The sequence below is a fragment of the Passer domesticus genome, chromosome 6 (assembly GCF_036417665.1).
Source record: "Passer domesticus isolate bPasDom1 chromosome 6, bPasDom1.hap1, whole genome shotgun sequence".
NCBI lineage: Eukaryota > Metazoa > Chordata > Aves > Passeriformes > Passeridae > Passer > Passer domesticus.
Window position 1 is genome coordinate 71,485,452 of NC_087479.1, and position 19,235 is coordinate 71,504,686.

Consider the following 19,235-nt stretch of genomic DNA (forward strand, 5'->3'; position numbering starts at 1 on the left):
AGTCACATGTGATCGTTCTCCACACAGAACTTGGCACAGCCCATGACTTGCAGCACACAGGTGGAGGAAGAACAAACCCTTCCATTTGCCCCTGCCACGTGGCAGGTGGTATCCAGTTACCCCAAGGTCCTGGCCGTGCTCCTCCGAGCTGCTGCAAAGATCACCCTCCTGGCCAGATCCAGGACACAGGATCCTTCCTGCGGGTCCTGGCTCTTGCTCTGGGTGACAGACCCCCATGGCATCTGCCCCGGCAAAAGGGACTTGAGGACAACCTCTCACTTACTGACATCAGCCCCTCTGCCCCGCCCCAGCTCCCTTTTTGCCTCCAGAAAACTTTGAACAGAAGTGGCACTTAAGTGCAGTTCTGCACATGCTGAAGTGGCAGGAAGGTGACCCACATGTTGCTCTAGGCACATGTGCAGCAAGGACAAAGGAAGTGTTTGAGGGGCTGGCTCTCAAGGCATTCACTCATGCAATAGGAGCCCTGTTTCTGAGAGGCACAGCCAAGAGTGGAGCAGTCAAGCGTGGAGAACGGGGGATCTCCTGAGCCAGGGAAACCCTGGGGGAGCAGAGAGACGCAGATACCGGGCAGACCCCAAGTGACACCTGCTGCTGGCGCACAGGCACCGCGGGGACACGCACACTTTGGGGTGAGCTTGCTGTGCTTTACTGCAGTATGCAGCACACAGGCATTCCGTTTCTCAGAAATCATTAAATATGTATAAATTGCTTGAGTCTGCACAGTTAGTTTCTGAGGGTCTACTGGGGATCTTTAGAGACCCTGGGTGTTCACTGAGCTTTTGGCCTTTTGTTGACCTTTCATTGTGGTCTTCCATATAGTAGTCATTTTCATCTTGGTTGTCTGAGCAGCAGAATGTGTTCTTGAAGAAACTGTGTTGTTCTGGCTTGGCTTGGGACATAGAGGGTTTCAGAGCTTTCAGTGTTCCACTACCCACTCCTCCCTCATAAGCTATTTGCAACAATCCCTCACAGAGATCCTTTCAAGATTTGTCTTGGAAGTCTCACTTCTAAAACTAATTTTCTTTTCTAGGATAAGAATGTTTGTTATTACAAATATTTGCAAACCATCTCATGAAAGCTGAAATACAATGAATTATCACACAGAAAAAAATGCAAACAGCAACAATTCCAGCACGGGTTATAAATACTTCTGTAAGCCTTTAAAGGTCTGGTAGCCATGAGGAAAGCCAGTCCCACCTAGAGTGGGGACTTCTAGTCTTCTCCCATTCTTACACTCCTTTTTCTGACTGATGATATGCCAGATTGCTGGATATCAAATCAACCAGCATTCTTGTAACAAATCCAGCAATTTGTAACCTTTACTCAGGGCTCAAGGCAGTAGCTGTCTTTAGCACCACGTCTTTTGTTCCAGGAGTACCACCTGTTACTTTCAGTTTCTGTTCAGGGATAACCAGTGACCTCCTTTTTGTGCTGAACCAGACATAACCATGTTGGGCACATAAACTATCACTTTTCTTTCCCATTTATTTTCAAGTATATTCTATCAATCAGGACCATGGTGGTTCCTGCTCTGAGGTGCACTGACCATGCCTTGAGTACATTTTTTAGTTATTTTTTGAGAAATACGCCCAAAATACCACAGGGTTTCTTCCTTCGTTCCCATTCTTTGAGCTAAATATGGGGCTACTGTGCAGGGCAAAGGCACTCATGGATGAACAGTGCAAAGGGTTCCATCAAATCTGGTAACTCCAGAGCAGGGGTTGTCATCAATAACCTTTAAAAGGTATGGAAAGGCTGTTGGACATTCGAGTCCAGTGTAACAACCTCCATGGATTCCTTTCATGGTTCATACAAAGACTTTTCCAACAGTCCCTAACTGGGGCTCCATAATCAACACAAACCAGTCATTCCCAAAAAGGCACGCAGTTCTTTTACAGATCTGGGCTCTGGTGTTTGACAAATTGATTCCTCCCTTTGTGTCCCCAGACTACACTGTCCTTGTGAGTGTGGCAGCCAGGAGATGAGACATGGGTAGATATAGACATGGACTTCAAAACTAACACAAGATATCATTGAAAATGAACTTTGGATGGTAATATTCAACACATTTTAACCTACATGCTTTATTATTTCTCCCTGTAATGCCTGGACAACTTATGGCTAGCACTTATTTTTGGTGCCAGCTGACTGAAATCTGGACTAATCTTGGGTATGGGGGAAATGACAATAAAACCATCATAAATTGAATATAAAATGTTTTTCTACATGTGTCAATAACTTCAATGGCCACTTGCAGTCAGCACAAATGTCAGCCTAGAATTTTGCTCGGGGCCAGCACTGGCCTTTCCATGTCAGCTCCTCCTGCAGAGGCTGTGGGGGCCTGGGCATGCTGCTGGCTTGTTTCCTTTTAGGGGACTGGGATGAGGAAAGGTCGGGGGATTTTGTCAAAGAGATGATGTTTGAGTGACCGTGTACGTGCTGGAAGCCTCACAGACTGAAGGGCCCAGGACAGGAGTGCCCAGTGCTGGGAGGGCTGCACCTTGCTGCCCTGGTGAGAGGTGTTAAGCTGCTCCTTCGCCTCCGAGAGAGCCAAGTGCAGCACGTTAGAGCAGAAACCCTTCACTAGGCCTGGTTTGCACAGCTGCAGCACCTGGGGTTGGTGGAGTGCCCCTTTCTGCACTTGGAAATGAGCTGAGTCAGTCATGGGCCAGGCAGGGCATTCCCCACCTGTGCCCATTGTGAATTCCCTCTGCCCCGACTGTGACACGTCCCGCTCCTCAGTGACATCCCGCCCAGCCTGGAACATGGAACTCCCCGTTTCCAAGGACACGTGGCCATTGTCACCGGCACACGGCAGGACCGCTCAGACCCTTCGGCGGCTGCAGCCAGAGCGGAGGTGTCAGAGCGACAGCGAGTGTTGTTCCAGCTTTGGTGGTTCCAGCACTCGTTGTTCAAGAGGCTGATCCACACACTGAGTGGAGGTAATTATTTACAGCTCTGGGCAGAAAGGGGGGGCTCAGGGGCAAATTCACAAAGCCAGCACCACAAGAACCAGAGTGTCTTAGTATTTATACAATTGAGCAAAGAAAGGAATTAGTGTTCATTGACTGCAAGTCTCCTAGTTCTTTTCATAATTAGTATTATGTCTGCTGTTGGGTAATTTCCTCTCACTTCTCATGGTCAATAGTCTGCATGCTCAGTCTCCCCCTTATTCACAGTGAGGTTTCTGGAGTGGGTGGCCATGGTCTGCTCCTGCTGGAATGGCCTTTTACCCTGTCACAGCTGATGCAGCACAGTTGCTGTGTTGGCTTCATCAGTTTGTTCCTTTTCTCGGGGGTTCTGCCAAATGTCCTTGTGCCCATAAATCCTGCATTCTTTGTGTCCACCATCAGAGGTGCATCGTTCTTCCCAAGCCTTGCTAACCTCCCCTGTGTCGAGGTCACTGAAGGCTGTCAAGCCCTGCACCTCACCAAGGCAATTGAGCCAACAAGTAACCTGCCTTTCAAAGGCCGGGCCATCCCTTTGAGCTTGGTGGCTGCTTCTTGTTTCATGGGGGTGATCTCCCTTCTTCTTGATGAGCCTTGAAAGCCACCAAGGCCAAACATCCAGGAACACATTTTGCTAAGAAGGATTTTGCATTTTGCAGCCTTTGCAGCAGGATCAGTGTCTGTGGCAGCGGGAGCAGCCGAGGCAGAGCGGGATGGCGGAGCTGCGGGCCTGGGCAGGATCCAGTGTGTTCCGCAGGGCCCCAGCGCGCGCTGCGTCCCGCAGGGCCCCCAGCAGCACTGCCGTGCCCGTCAGGGTGACCCAGAGGCCCCAGGACCAAGAGGTGAGGGGCAGCTGTGGGGCTCTGCGGGCTGGCAGCGGGTGGGGGCTTGGCCATGGTGTTGGTGTCAGGTGCTGCTGAGCCCGCGGGACCTGTTGGGCAGGGCTGGGGCCCCACGGCTGCTCCAGGGCCCCTTGGAGGCAGCTGCCCGGGTGGGAACCACTCACAGGGATGACACACAGGAGGTGCCAGAGGAAGTGGGAGGTTCTCTGGTGGATGTGGCACTCAGTGATGACACTGAGGAGGTGCCAGTGAAAGTCACATGTTCTCCATGCTGGGACACTTGGGAAATTCATGCCTGGGCATGGCTCTTGGCCAAAATGCATGGATTTCTCATTGTTCCACGTTGTACTGCACTCACCGAACATGTCAGGGTAAAGGAAACTCTCTGACAGTATTTTCTAGTATTAGGAGGATGTATTAGTATATTCCCAGCTGTGATGCCTAGTGGAGAACTCCAGCCACATGCACATCATTTTCAAAGCTTTTCCACTCTTTGATACAGTTTTAGCAAACATAGAAATTAACCTTAATTGGTTCTAAAGTACAATTCCACTAAGTAATATGCTATCCTCTATTTGGGATTGATGTCTCCTTTCTCATGCTAATTAGTCCACATTTTCCAGTCCATTTATCATACCTTTTTAGATTTTATCTCAGCCAATTGTGCCTTCAGAATGAAGCAGTTGGATGGCAGTAGTTGTTTTTGTTAAAAAATGTACTTAGGCTGAAAAACATTTTAGAGATTTTTAAGTTCTACTGGAATGTGACACTTTCTGTACTAAATTATGAGATCAGCCAAGTAACCCAAATTTGGTATATCTGACTTACCGAGGAGAAACTCTTTCCTCTTCACATCTATGAAGAATTGCATCTAGAGCTGAGGAAAAGAGAAAGGGTTTTCATGCCTCTTGAGAGTCGAAATTCACCTCATGCAGATGAAATTCTTCTTGGAGCTGACTCTACGATGTACTTCCATAGTGCCAGATAAATCCCAGTGTTGGGTCCTGCTCTGAATTCTTAATCTTTTTGTGAACCACTCTCACCTGGATTGTTAGCTGAGCACTGACCAGTTCAACTGTACTCAGGCACTTGATTTCAGGGGAAGCCTGTGCCTATAAATTCCAGCAATTTATAGGGAAAGGATGACCTGCTACTTGAAGGCTTGGCTGCATTAGAGGCTAAGTGAGGGTCGCTCTCTCAGGGCACTTTTGTAGCTGGTTGCTTTCAGAGGGAGAACTGTGTCAAAGCAGCCCTTTTGAGTGATGGAACAGCAAACCTTTGCAAGTGCAGCTCTTGTTTAAAATGAAGGGCTTAGTTAATCAGCAGTGATGGAGAGTAGGCTGAAGATTTTACAGAAAATTTCTTCTTCCTTTTAGCCAAATGCCAGCGAGGTGTCGCACAATGGAAGTGTGCAGGATGTCAAATTGTATAACCCACTTGGAGGTATGGTTGCCTTTCATATTTTGCTCAATGTCTGTAAGATTTTCACCTTGGCAATTCATTTTTGCAGCATATTTTTGGGAGAGGGAATCTCTTGTGTTCAGAGCTCTCAGCTGGAGGTGGTTTGGCCTCAGGTCAGCCTTGCAGTCTCTTGTCAGTTCATTCAGGCACTGGTTTGTTTTCCCCTGAGAAAGCCTGCCAGTCCTTCCTTGTTCCCATACTCCTTGATGGGCTGGAATTTGGAGCATGGAGGTCAAGATTTGGACCACCTTATGCACTTAAATTCACAGTTTTGGTAGCTAATGTTTTTGATTTACAATTAGATTTTGGAGTACCTAGGCATTGTGCCTATCCATAAGAATTAATTGCAAATTGAAAGAAAAAATGACTGAGAGGAAGTCGCATGGAGAATTTCCATAAAGTCATTGTGGAGAACCATGCTTGATTTAATTTTTTTGGTCTTGGTCATTAATAAGTCACTGTTATCATATTACTGTGTTGGGTTCTTTTCAAGGAAATTGGAAGGAAGGCATTGGTGTCATCTTCCCAGTGGATTCCATCACTTCCCACAAAGCACAATGTGCTTAGGGGCTGCCATTTGTTGTTAACCTGTTCTGAGTGCTGTTTCCCCAAGGAGCCTGGCTCCAGGCAGACACCAGGTGCACATTCTCCTTGCAGGCACTCTGTGGTGCTGCCTGCAGCAGTGAGGTGCTACCTGAGCCAGGTACAGCCAGCTGCCCTGAGAAAAACAGGCTCTCACCTGGCTGTGGCTGCAGTCACCTGCCTGCAGGGACATCTCTGCCCCTGCACATGCAGCTCTTGCTCTGCCTTAGCCTAGTGCAGAGCATTTTAAGGCAGCACCCTTGGTGGCTTTTTGGAGAGACAACGCTAAACTTCTGAATTCCTCATTCAGGACATTCTGTTTCACATGTGAATGAAGATTTGTGTGATTCTTGGTGGTGGTCTACATAAATCCTAAGGGAATATTTAACATTCAGTAACTGGGGTCTGAGGACTGGCAGTAGTGAGACGATTGTGGAACTTGGGGCCACTTCTACTTTGGGCTGGCACAGAGAATCTCAGGTGAGACAGCTCTGGTTGCTGATAGGGTAGAGCGTGCCTTTGCAACGTGCTCCATGCAGTATCAGTTTGGGACTGGTGTTTGTCACAGAATCAGAGAATATGTGATTTGGAAGGGATCCACAAGGACATGCAAGTGCAGCTCTGTCCCCAAGAATCCCACCAGGTACCTGTGGACCTTGTCCAAATGCTTCATGAGCTCTGCTGGACTTGGTGCCCTGAGCCCACTAAGGGAGCCTGTCCCAATGCCTGACTACCCTGTGGTGAAGAACTCTTACCTACTTTTCATCCTGATGCTTGGTTATGGTTTCAGGTAATTTTCATTAGAAGTCATTCAGGGGTATCATTTTGGGAGGTCTTTTGCTTGAATGCTGTGGGAAGTCTCTGTACCTACATCGGATTGAGCTTCTCAAAACACCAGCAGTGCCCCCACTCAATAACTGGCATGTTTACCTTGTTCTAAGTAATTGAAGTGTGTGATGTTTGTGTCATTAGGTTTGCAGGCACATATCAGAGAGGCATGGTCCAAAGAACAGGAAGTGGAGAAAGGCATTAAAAGTTTGACCTACATTGAAAGATTGAAGGAGCGTGTAAAGAAAGGTCAGTCTGTGTGTGTGATGGGAGAGACAAAGCTCCCGGATGTCTCACCAGGACTCAGAGAGTCTCCATCAGACATCAAGCACGAGTTCCTGGTTTCAAAGCAGTGCCTGGTGTGTCATATCCCCTCCCTCGACCTGCTGGCCACGCTTCCCCTGGTGCAGCCCAGCACACGGTTGCCTTTCTGGGCTGCCGGCACACGGTGCCAGCTCATGCCCGGCCTCTCATCCACCAGCACCTCCAAGTCCTCCCCACCTTCATCCCCAAGCGTGTCTCAGTGCCAGGGCATGTCCCAACCCCAAAGATGCAGCACTTTGCACTTGGCTTTGTTGAATCGCAGGAGGTTCCCAGGGCCCCACTTCCCAAGCTTGTCCTGGTCCTTCTGGATGGCATCCCATGCCTCTGGTGTTGGCAAACTTGCCAAGCTTGCATTTAATCCAACTGTCCATGCCATTCCTGACATAGCTCACTGCTTGAGCTTACAAACTGGGAAAATCATACAAAAGCACCATGCATAAAAGTAATTTTTCATTAATACCATCCCTCCAATATCATTCGTTTACCAGGTATTTTTAAGGATTGTTTCTTCCCAATGCTTTACTGTTTGGATTCTTACTGATCTATCAATGCTGAACAAACAGAATTTCAGCAGTCTCGGTACATCCTTTTGAATCAACTTCCTTGCCTTCTCCCAACCCCCCATTTGACAACTCTTTTTCTGTTTTTCCTTTACTGAAGTGAAAATACCAGAGCTCAGGAGAGCCCCATGCAGCTCTCCAGATCTTGTGCCTGAGAGGAAGAGAACGATGCCCACGAACCCTGCCAAATTCTTCCAGAGACTTTCCAGGACTGTTTCCCAACGACCCATCAGAGACAGGGTGATTCATTTACTGGCTCTCAAGAATTACAAGAAGCCAGAGCTACTTTCCCACTTAGAAAGAGAGGGAGTTGTGCAAAAGGACAAGGAATCTCTTGGAAAGATCCTTCAGGAGGTGAGATCCTGGAGTCGCTGCCAGCAATGCTAACTCTCAGCTGTCTTACTTCAGGGTTTCAATTAGAAACTAATGAGAGGCTTGGGAAATGCTCCTGGTTTAGATTTTTCCATCAGCTTTACCCAGTTCCCCCCAATGGCAAGCCCATGTGAGGAAAGAAAGAAACCTTCCAAACTTGGGAGGCATTGTTGTTTTTCTAGAATGGCTGGCAATGATAAATTCTTTGTAACATGCTTGCTTCTCGTGCCTTTTTGTAATCCTCTCTCTTTTCCTTGGACTCTTTAACTGCTTCATGGAGGAACTTCAGAGGGTGAAAGTCTCAACTGGATGAAACACTTAGTTGAGGTCCTTAAAATCCTGGGACAAGTTTCAGAGGAGAGAATTTTGGTAGCTGCCTAGGGCAGTATTTCACTTGAAGGGATTTGGTGGCCACTCGATGGTACTTGACTGCTGCTGGGATCTGTGGGGATTGCTTTCCAGGGGAGGGTGTTCCAGGAAAATCCTCCATGATAGAGATGGTTCCCAACTTTGAGCACAGGGGTTCTTTGTTGTCCTGTGTATCAAGTCTTCAAATTCCTTGGCACCTATTATTATTCAGTAACTTTTCCAGGTGTTTGTTTAGTTCCACTGGTATTTCTTTATCATTCCTACAATTCACATTTATGGAAGGATTCAGTGGCTGTTTCCTTCCTTTTCCATATTCCCCGTCCATGTAGGCTGTTACTGAATTATGCTATCATTAAATAGCATATCATGCAGCAATATTTCCTTTTTAGCTATGAAAGAAGGGATTATAGGATTTCAAAGCTCAGCTCCTTAGAAGGTAAGAGGTGGAAAAATCTCCTCTCCCTTTTCTTCTTGTCAATGTTTAAGGAGATTTTGAAGGAGTAGTTTCATGTTTGCAGTGTGAACTGCCTCAAGGTACTGGTTTGCATTCTGAAAGGGCTGTGTGAACAGCACTTCATCCTGAAAACTATTATTCACATTTTTCTTAACTTCGCAGCAGGTGGCATTGTTTTTGGGTATAGATGAAAAACCAGTAGGGTGAATTTGCTGAGCTCTTACACTCACAGCCTTCCTTCTTTTCCAACACAGACTTAGTTGTGCTTTTAAGAAGTAAATTCCTGATTCTGGGTATCTTGGTTACTTTTTAGCTGTTGAAGTGTAGCTCTAGGTAGGTTATCTCCCACAAGTGTTCCATAGGAACCTGTAGTTTCCTCTGAGCAAGCACTTGAGAAAGAAAAGCAGTTCTGTTTGCAGAGACAAATGCCAGCATCCTGTGGAGCTTCATGGGATGGTGAAAGCATGCCCCGTTAGAGGCCCAGGCTGTGCTCTGCCATGGCAATGCAGCTGGGTGAAACAAGAGGGTAGCCAATGTGTTCCTGAGGGTGGAAAAATATGGATTTGCCCATGGAGATGATGTTCTTCAGGTCTTACTCAAAAGATAAGGAAACAGAAAGGAAAAGCCTGGCCTCTCCTTGTATTTCAAATGGTGAAGATTGAGAGCTGTGGCATAGGGGACTTTGACTCTCAAAGCTGTGTTAAAGACCAAAAAACCTGGATCCCTGCTGCAGGGAGAGGTTTTCATAGCATCCATTTCCTCCATGCTTGCAGCAATTTGGCATTTATTTACCTCCCAATTTCTAGAGCCCAAATGGACCACACCTCTTTAATATTGTTACCTCTTACATGTCAGCTGCATTGTTCTTCACATTGAACAAAAGTCCAGGAAAACTGGTGCATGATTTCTTTTCACCTTTGCTTTAGCTTTGCAGTATCAGTTTGACATCTATAGTCTGCCTTTAGGTGAAATGAACATTTATGTTTTAAATGTCTGTCCTTAGGTAGCCAACCTGGATGCAAATGAGAATTCTTTCAGCCTGAAGGAACATTTCTTTAAAGACATCCAGGAAGATTGGCCTGGCTACACTGAAAGAGATAGACAGACATTGGAGGTGACCCTTTCTCAGTAAGTTCAGTCAGGACAACAACCATTTCAAAAAACCCTCTGGGAAATGAAGGTCTGTTTTCCCTGTGAGAAAAGAACGATAACTGTTGATAGTTTTGCTTTGTAACCTGAAATGTTGGACCATCCTTACAGAAAACCAACTCCATCTCAGAATTCCACCAGCACCAGCCAGTCACCATCTCTGGGACCTTCTGAAGGAGATACTCCACCCAGAACTGCTCAGGTATTTTGTGAATTTTTTAAACATTCTCTACTATGAATGATGTTCTATCCCACTTGCTCCTGGTGTCCAAGCTGTGATATGAAGCAGTAGTGCTCTCTTTATATTGTATGAACCTGAGGCGTGTACTTCCAATGGGATTCCTGTATAGTTTTCCAGATGGTTGCAATGTCAAAGCCTGCAACAAGCTTGCACACATGACTTGTTTCTCATGGTGCGTAGGAAACTCTGCTAAGGACAAGATGTGGACATGTTTCTGGTACCTGGCTGTGTCTGTGCAGGGTTCTTGATGATATGGCAGCTCTAGTACTTAAAACATGCACGGTCATGCCAGTGCTACTGTTTGAAGAGAAATCTAAGGGAAGTCTAGAATAAGGACAAATTCCAGTAGTAAGGCATTTGTAGGAAACTTGTTTTTCTGTCCTAAGCAGCATTTAGGCTCCCATTTTGATTCAGACTATCCCATGTGAGAGGAGGGAACTCTGAATCATCATGGAATAGCTCGGACTTGTTAGGCTTAAAATCAGAGCATGGTCTTTTTGAAAGAATCTTGGAAAACATTGCATGAAAAGGTTAGTTTCCTAAAGATTAAAAATACTCTTTAAATAGAGGAGGGAGGACACAGCTCTGTTTTTCCCTACTCTTTTCCCAGCCACAGTAGGAAATGTTGCAGGGCCCAGCATCCTCTTAAGTCCTGCCTCCTTGCCCACAGGATTTCTGTCAGCAGGCAGGCACAGAGCTGTGTCTGGCACTCCTGTTCTGAGCTGCTGATGTGCACGGATAGGAGCAGTGTTTGCTCGGTAGTGAAGAGGCTGTGATCCAGGGTTTCCTCTGGAGAACAGCAGGAATGAGACCTGCAGCCAGACTGGGCCTTCCCTCTGTTGTTATCATCTCTGCTTTGGACACGCTGTGATCGGCACCACACCGGTGGCTCCTTGGGGCTGCTTTAGGGAATCATGTGGGTGTGTGACAGCAAGAGCTGAGTGTTTTCCTGGTGTGTCTAAGGAGAAACAGGGAGCAAGATAAAACCAACTTGAGCTCCCCATTTTGGGGAAGCCTTTGATAGAGGTGCTGAAGGGAGTGTCTTTGTCCCAAAGCCTTTGAGCTACAGACTAGGAGAAAGACTTGCTGAATACTGGGGTGAGAAAGTAGGGATGAAATAGAGAACATATTTAGCTGCAGCACTCCTTGTTTGAAAGGCTGTTTTAGGTAAGAAAGGTGTGTTTTCAACCATCGCCAGTTCAGAAATGCTGTTTGTTCAGAATGGGAGGAAAACTAATCGGGATCATCTTTGCAGAAACGGCCTCTGGATTCTGACTTTCTCAGTCCTGTGATGGGCAAGAAGCAGAGGATTGACCAAGAGCCCAGTGATGTCCAGCCAGCAGCTGGTGGCCACTCTCCTTCTTTCTTGGACCTGCCTTCCACATCCTGTTCAATTTTGAACATGTCTCCAAGTGTCAGATCCATTTCCGCTTCCACCGAAGTACAACTGAAAAATAAGGTTCTGACACATTCTGGATTCCCAGTGTCTGCCAGGGTGCAGGGGAAGACTCCCAAGTCCAAAGGTGAGTAAACAGAATGAGAGAGGGTAAAAAAATCCCATCCTTTGGATTTTTATGAAATGCTTGCCATGCTCAAAGCCAAAGAGAAGAGCAGAGAGCTCAGGACCCAGGCAGAAAAGGAGTCACACAATCCAAGTGCAAAGGGTATTAAACTGATGGACTCCTTTCAGATATGCTTCCATTTCATTTTTTTACTGGATATCTATATGTTTTTATGCCCATATCCAGCCTCTCATCCACCAGCACCTCCAAGTCCTCCCCACCTTCATCCCCAGGCGGGCCTCGGTGCCAGGGCATGTCCCAACCCCAGAGATGCAGCACTTTGCACTTGGCCTAGTTGAAACCAATGAGGTTCCCAGGGCCCCAATTCCCAAGCTTGTCCTGGTCCCTGTGGATGGCATCCCATGCCTCTGGTGCTGGCAAACTTGCTGAGAGTGCACATATTCCCACTGTCCATGCCATTCTTGACATAGCCAACGCTTGAGCTTACAAACTGGGGAAATCATATAAAAGCACCATGCATAAAAAGAAGTTTTCATTAAAACCTCCCATCCAGTATCACTCCTTTACCAGGCATTTTACTAACTGTTTCTTTTTAATGCTTTACTATTTGGATTCTTTTATATTTGTAAATGCCCAGCCAATGGAGGTTCAACATTCTTGGTGCATCCTTTGGAATCAACTACCTTGCCTTCTGCAAACCTGCAATTTGAACTCTCTGTTTCTGGTTTTCCCTCACTTTAGGAGAAGAAGCAGAGGTCAGAGGAGCCCAACAAAACAATCCAGGTCCTGTGCCTGAGAAGAAGAGGATGGTGCCTATGAGACTTGCAGACATCGACTGGAGCGTCTGCGCTGCTGTTCACGGCCGACCCTACAGGGACAGGGTGATTCATCTGCTTGCTCTGAGGGATTACAAGGAGCCAGAGTTACTTGCTCGGCTGCAGAGAGATGGAGTCAGGCCAAAGGACAAGGATTCCCTTGGAAAGATCCTTCAGCAGGTGAGATCATGGAGCTTGTACCACCAATTCTTCCATCATGCTGTTCTGCTGTTCATAATTTTACTACTTCCTCACCTGTTCAAATTAGAGACTTTCCCAATACTCCTTCAAGGTAAGTTCCACTGGTATTTCTTTCTGATAGGCTTTCATCAGAGGCACACCCATGGAAAGATGCAGTAGCTCCTTCTTTCCTTTTTAAATATTCCCCATGCACCTGAATGGTGCTGTTGCTGAATTATGCAAGCATTATTATATTAAATTGGATTATTTCCTCTTTAGCTAAGAAAATAGTTTTGGAGCCTAGGCAAAGGACTCAAATTCAACGTCGATACAGTTTTAGTTGATCCCACAGTGACTTTTAAGAACTCATTCCCTGAACCTGCAAAGTTTGTTGCTGTGTTTGCCCAGGGTAGTGGCAGGGCTTTTTCACGCTGCAGACATTCACAACATAATGAGAGCCATGTTCTGCCATCCCAGCTGAAGTAGCTCCTTTAGATTTCTATAGTTTGCATATAGGTATAATGAAGATTTGTTTTCCTAAACGTCTGCCTGTAGGTAGCCAACGTGAATGCAAAGGAGAATTCCTTTAGTCTGAAGGAACATCTGTTTCAAACCCTTCAGAGTGATTGGCCTGGCTACAGTAAAATCGAAAGAAAGAGTTTGAAGTCAATACTTTCTAGGTAAGTTCAGTCTCTTGGGGAAGGAAAAGAGCCTTTTTAGAAAAAAAGCCCTGGGAAATGAAGCCTAGATTCTTAGAATATGCTGCACCAGCAGAGGCCCATCAGGGTCATGGAATCCAACTCCTGGCCCTGCACAGACACCACGAGAATCACACCCTGTGCCCAAGAGAGTTGTCCAAACTGTTCTTGAGCCCTTGCTGCAGTGATCACTGGCCTGGGGAGCCTGTTGCAGTGCTCAAGCACCCTCTGGGCCATGAATGTTTTCCTGATGTCCTGCCTAAAGTTCCCTCAACTCTGCTTCATGTTTTTTCCTTGAGTCCTGACACTGAAGGTCTGTTTTCCCTGCAAGGAAAGAACTATGACAGTTGATATTTAGGCTTTGTAACATGAACTCTTGGACCATCCATACAGAAAATCAGCTCCATCTCAGAACCCCACCAGCAGCAGCCAAGCAACGTCTCCAAGGCCTTCTGAGACAGATGCTCCAGCAAGACCTGCTCAGGTATTTTGTGCATTTTTAATATTCTGCATTGTATAGTAAATTTTAGCAGACTTGCTGGTGATGTAGAAGCTGTGATGGGAATGTGCAGGATCAGGCCTAGGCATGTTTTGCCACACACTGCTGTGACCTCAAGGTTATGATAAGAAGAGAGGATCCAGCAGGGGTGGAGCAGCATTGTCCTGATCCAACTTTCTGCTCTGCCTGGAGACTTGAGCTCAGTCCCCACCCTCAACTCATTCCCTGGAGAAGGGCTCAAATGGCTGGCTCTGCTTGTGTGACAGAACTGCATGAGAAATCTCCTGTGCATAAGAGGCTGCACCAGGCTGGGGCAGATGGGGCCCTCTTGCTCTCTTCTCCCTCTGTCTCTCTGTCACTCTCATTGTTGACCCCAGCTCTGCACTATCCACATGGCTGGACAAAACACAGCACCTACAGAATGGTGCTATTCCCTCACTCCCTCCTCTGCCTTAATTTCTCTCCTCCCTCCCTCTGCCTGGGCACAGCACGGCTGTCCTGTTCTACTCCATCCCCGGCCCTGAGGTTTGCTGTGCCTGTGGGGAGCTTGTGGCCGTGTGTTGTGGCTCGTGAGGCAGCACCTTTGAGAAGCTCCTTGGGAGGAGCTGAGAGATGACTGAAGGGCCCTGAGCAACAGCAAGGGCTCCTTGGTAACCACTTGTGAAACTCTCTTGTACAAGTTTAAAGGCTTGTTAGCCAACAGCTTTTGAGTCTGCGGAGTGGGTGAGCCTGCTGGATTTAAGACAGCTGTACCTAAATGCACAAGAGTTTCTGGACATGTGACTGGTGTCTGTGTTCATCCTGATGAGAATTCACAACCAACCACAACATCCTGTACTCATGGGTTGTAATAGTGAAGCATTAATCTTGTTTTTAATGCATAAAACTCCAAAACAGCCAGGTTCCTCTGTAATAAATTATGTGGGTGTTTGATAGCAAAAGCTGAGTCTTTTCCTGGTGTGTGCAAGCAGTAATTGGGACCTAGACAAAAGTTACCTGGCATCCCCATTTTGGGGAAGCTTTGCTGGAGCTGCTGAAGGGAGCGTCTACTTCCCAAAGCCTTTTAGCAGTAGACTTGGAGAAGGTCTTGCTAAGTGCTAAGATGAGAAAGTAGGAATGCAGAAGAGCAGATATTTACCTGCAGGTCTTCCAGGTTTGACAGTTATTTTTAATTAAAAATAGTGCATTTTAAAACTTTACCAATTCACAGATGCTGCTTTTTTAGAATGGAGAGCAAAACCTGATTGTGATCATAGAAGAATGAATTATTTTGTTGTTGTTGCAGATACGGCCTTGGGCTTCTGGCTTTATCAGTCCTGTCAGGAGCAAGAAGCAGAGAACTGAGCAGTAGCCCAGTTACATCCAGGCAGCAGCTGGTGGCCACTCTTCTTCCTGGGTGCTGGCTTTAACATTCCATTATATGGGGATGTCAAAGCCATCCCTGTAGAATGGGATGTCAAAGCCAGCACCCTGTCTCCAAGTCTGGGCTCCATTTCCCCTGCACCCTTTAGGTTCAAGAAAAAGACAAATGTTGGAGTTCTAGAATGCCAGCAGTTGTGTAGAGGACTAGCATGTCCAAAAAGATGTGAAGAGAGCTGGAGAGGCTGAAGCAGTAGTGTCCCTTGGATTTCAATGAAGGTATTAATGTGCTGCTTTTCCCAACTCCAGTGTGGACAATGATGGAGTAAAATTTGATTATTAAGAGAAGCCTCTGCCCGAATTTTGGTGCAACCAAGACCATATTTCAGAGTTAATACTACAGATGTTGTTTACAAGTAAATGTGAACTAGGGAGCTAGAAAGGTAAAGGAGGAGATGGGCCAGGTGGGGGGAAGTGCAGAGATGAACACCGAGGTGGGTGAGGCCCGGATGGGCCCTCCCTTCCTGCAGTGCAGCTGCACAGGCTCAGCTGCAGCAGTGCTGCTGCATCCCCTCATGGCATTTGCAGGAGGGGAGGGAGAAGTGTGTGTGTGGTCTAAAGCCCTGGAAATTGCTCACAGCTTGTGTCAGGGCAGTGATGTTGGCAGGGGCAGCCAGGCCTCCTGCAGCTCTGGGGCTCTGGGGCAGCTGCGGCCTTTGGAGCAGGCGCGGCAGGGCCCCGGCTCACATTGCTCCGGGACCACCCAAAATGGGGAAAGGCATCTGTGGTTTTCTTTTCAAAACTATCCTGCATACTACTGAGGTGTATCAGGCCTGGCATGCATCCTTGGCACAAGTTGTTGTCTGTCCTGCTACTGAATTTCAACTTGTTAGCAATTTACTGCTTGTAAATATTAATCTCAGGGTGGTTTGAAGGAATTGAAGGAAAAACTGCCTGATGTGGAGGGAGTTTTTTTCATCCAATAAGAACCAGACCTTAAGGCCTAGAGGAGCAGAAGCATTGGTGTGAGAGTGCTGGGAAGTGGCATCTATTATTCTCATTGCCACTTCATCTTGGATTTGTATCATGAGCTTGATAAACCTCACACCTGTTGATTTGAGGGAGAAGGGAATGAAGAAGGTTTGACTCCCATCGGTGGCTTTGAGCATTAATGAGTTTTGCCCTCCTGAGGAGCTGACGCGCTTTGGGTTTTTGTTGTTGTAGTTTCTGACTTGTCTAGAGTTTGTTTTTTGGTCTGCATTATAACTGCCTCAGTTTGCCATGTTCCCTCAAGAGTGGTGCTCACAGAGAAAAATAGCTCAAAAGATAAACTCAGTGTATATTTTCTGTTTTACATTAATAAAGCCAGACTGGACTAGCTGAGTGTGCCTCAAGGCTATTTTGTAGGAAAGGTCAGGAAATTCTAAACTCTGCAGAAATGTTGGCATGCACTGATTTTCTTTTGATTTCTCCTTCATAGGGTAGCCCCAGCTACTCCGAGATGAAGAGCAGGTGCCACAGGAGCAGTAGCTCCACAAAAAGCTGTCCCACATTCAGCAATGAGTATCTGAATTTGGCAAGCAGCAAGTCCTGGAGTCCTGGCACCAGTCTTCTGCTTCAGCAAAGGATCATCTATGAGCTCCAGCTGTTTTATTTTAAAAGATGATTAGCTTTTTAGGTTTCTTCAAGTTAGTAATAAGGAGATGATTATTTGTTAAAAATGTAGGATTAGTTAGTCTACGATTAGAGACTTTAGTATTGAACTTTAGCAATAAAAAAGTTGCATTATTGTTAACTCCTTCTCTTATCATCAGTTTTATCATATTTGGAGAGTCTTTCTTCTGGTCAATTCTTCTCTTCAAGACTTAGCTCTGTCCACTGAATGAAACTTATCAGTAGAGAATGGAAGCCCAGTACCTTTATTATAAAATTGTGCACATATTAAGAAAATATTGTAGCAAATGGAATTTCTTTATGACAAGAATAAGCCTGTTTTCTGATTTACTTGTTAATTTAAAATCTTTGCCTTAAGGGATGGAAAGGGTAGAGGACAACCTCCACCCCAAATGACCTTGTTGTGGAGGGTTGCAGAGGAGTGCACATGGGCTGCTCTAAGCTGTCAGCTGAAGCAGCTCTCAGGACTGCTGGCAGATCATGGCCTCACCTTGTCATGAGCCGGGGAAGATCCAGATCTCTGTAAGGGTTTTGTAAAAGACATGGAAAAGCGTTGGAGGCAAGGTACATCAATTGGTTTAAAAAGAGAAATTCCGTTCAAGTGTCCCTTCAGGATCGCTATCAGTTTTGTAGATTTCTCCAAACTAGTCAGTCACAACCTGTCTTTCTAGAGAGACACAGATGTTGATTCCTGCACAGACCAATGGGGACTTTGATGTCTAGTTCTTTTCCTAAATTTCCTGCCATTTATTTATTCAGCTGAAAAAGAGGACATGTTAGCAACAAGACCATAATCTTCTCTTGGGAAAGGATATGAAATTGTCTGAGGGAGGATAATATTTGGGAACACTCAAAGGTGGCTGGGAATGCCCCTTTCTTCCTTGCAGAGTATTCTACAAATTCCTCCATTGTCCCCAAGACAATGATATTGAGTCCCTGTATGTGAGAGCCCTTGGGGTGTTTTGTGATTGAACACCTGAGCCGTTGTTGCCCTTCTGTTCTCCTTCAAGCCAAGTTCAAGAAATGTCACCTCCTAAACCCTGAGACTTGGGTCCATTTTTGCCTGGCTCAGGGGTGCTCCTCCAGCTCTGCAGTGCAGCAGCCCCAGGGACGCTGCCGTGGGGGGCATGGGGTGAATTGTGCTGGGCTGCCTCCCCTGGGCCTGCTGGCTGCTGCTGCTTGACAGAGCGTGCCAGAGTGCTGCTGCCCAGGGTGGGCTGACACTGAGGACTTTTCATAGTTACCCCTTCATGACATATCTTTCCCTTGATGGGATTTCTTCTAACTCACTCTACACTGCATTAGAAAATTTTATTTCCATGCTTTAACAAATTGAAGCTTCAAATTCTCATCTATATTTTCCCCTCCAGTCCCTTATGTGTTGGGGCTGGCTTCCCTTGGGGGCAGGTGTATCAATGTACTGATCCCATCCCCTTTTATTGCTGCAGGAGTGCTTAGGAACACTTCAAATGGTCCTTTCCACTTTTCTTTAAGTGCCTTTTTACTCTGCTTTCTGACATAAGACACAGTCCCCAGGTTGATGAGGAAGTGCCTGAGGCACCAGGGATGGTCAGAAATTTGTGGAAAGATGAGAGCACTTTCCACAAAGAAGATAAAAAGGGACTGAAATTATTCCTATCATAAGACTTTCTCTAGAAAGGATTGGAATTTGTAGTGCCTTCCACAGGGCATTTCCGATGGGCTCACTTTTTCTTTAGAAGCCACTGGAATTCTGAACCTCAAGAGTGCAAGGGGAAGCACTGGTGGGCACTTCAGTGAGTTTTCCTGGCCATATTTACTAATTTCTGCTTTTAGACTCTGCTTTGTTCTCTCAGCCTTGCTGCTGGGAATGACCTCCATGGGCTGAGTAGGTCCCATTTAACTGGGAGTGTTTTACATAACTTTTGCAGTTTCAGCTATGAAATGAAGATCTGTATCTGATGACATTCCAAAAGGAATCAGGGAATTCCGAATCTTAGTAGTTTTTCTCTTATTATTACTTGAGGTAATTATTTAGGCTTCTTGTTGTTGTTGTTTTGGGGTTTTTTTGTTTGTTTTTTTTTTTTTTTTGTTTTTTTTTTTGTTTTTTTTTTTTTTTTGTGACAAGGAAAATCCTCTGGCCATGCAGAAAATGGGTCCACTAAACTGTAGAAAGATTGCTGGCTGAACAATGCCATGACATTCTCCTGTGGGAACTGGACAACCTGGCCTGCAGTTTGCAGAGTTACTCTGTACTGTCCCCAGAACAAGACAGACCATGTGCTGTCCTCAAACAGATACATCAAGGAAGAAGGAGCATTGTGCCCAGATGAAACCAAATGCCAAGCACGTCATGG

The 19,235-nt window shown here is 46.2% G+C and overlaps 1 protein-coding gene across 1 annotated transcript; it reads left to right on the forward strand.

The window, feature by feature from the left end:
* The first annotated feature begins 3,682 nt into the window (after positions 1-3,682).
* Positions 3,683-17,282, forward strand: LOC135302358 (uncharacterized). The gene is made up of 11 exons (XM_064422728.1): positions 3,683-3,811; positions 5,188-5,254; positions 6,827-6,931; positions 7,667-7,920; positions 9,765-9,889; positions 10,022-10,112; positions 11,407-11,674; positions 12,416-12,669; positions 13,225-13,349; positions 13,761-13,851; positions 16,706-17,282. Exons 1-11 carry the CDS (start codon positions 3,683-3,685, stop codon positions 16,889-16,891), a joined length of 1,695 nt encoding a protein of 564 aa, XP_064278798.1. The 3' UTR covers positions 16,892-17,282.
* Positions 17,283-19,235: the final 1,953 nt, after the last annotated feature.

What these genes read in the sequence shown, in the direction of transcription:
- LOC135302358 (XM_064422728.1), top strand. Translation starts at nt 3,683, where the DNA reads ATGGCGGAGCTGCGGGCCTGGGCAGGATCCAGTGTGTTCCGCAGGGCC. An exon ending in GAAGGAGCGTGTAAAGAAAG is followed by an intron (nt 6,932 to 7,666) that starts GTCAGTCTGTGT and finishes CCTTTACTGAAG; the next exon opens with TGAAAATACCAGAGCTCAGG. An exon ending in TTGAAGTCAATACTTTCTAG is followed by an intron (nt 13,350 to 13,760) that starts GTAAGTTCAGTC and finishes CCATCCATACAG; the next exon opens with AAAATCAGCTCCATCTCAGA.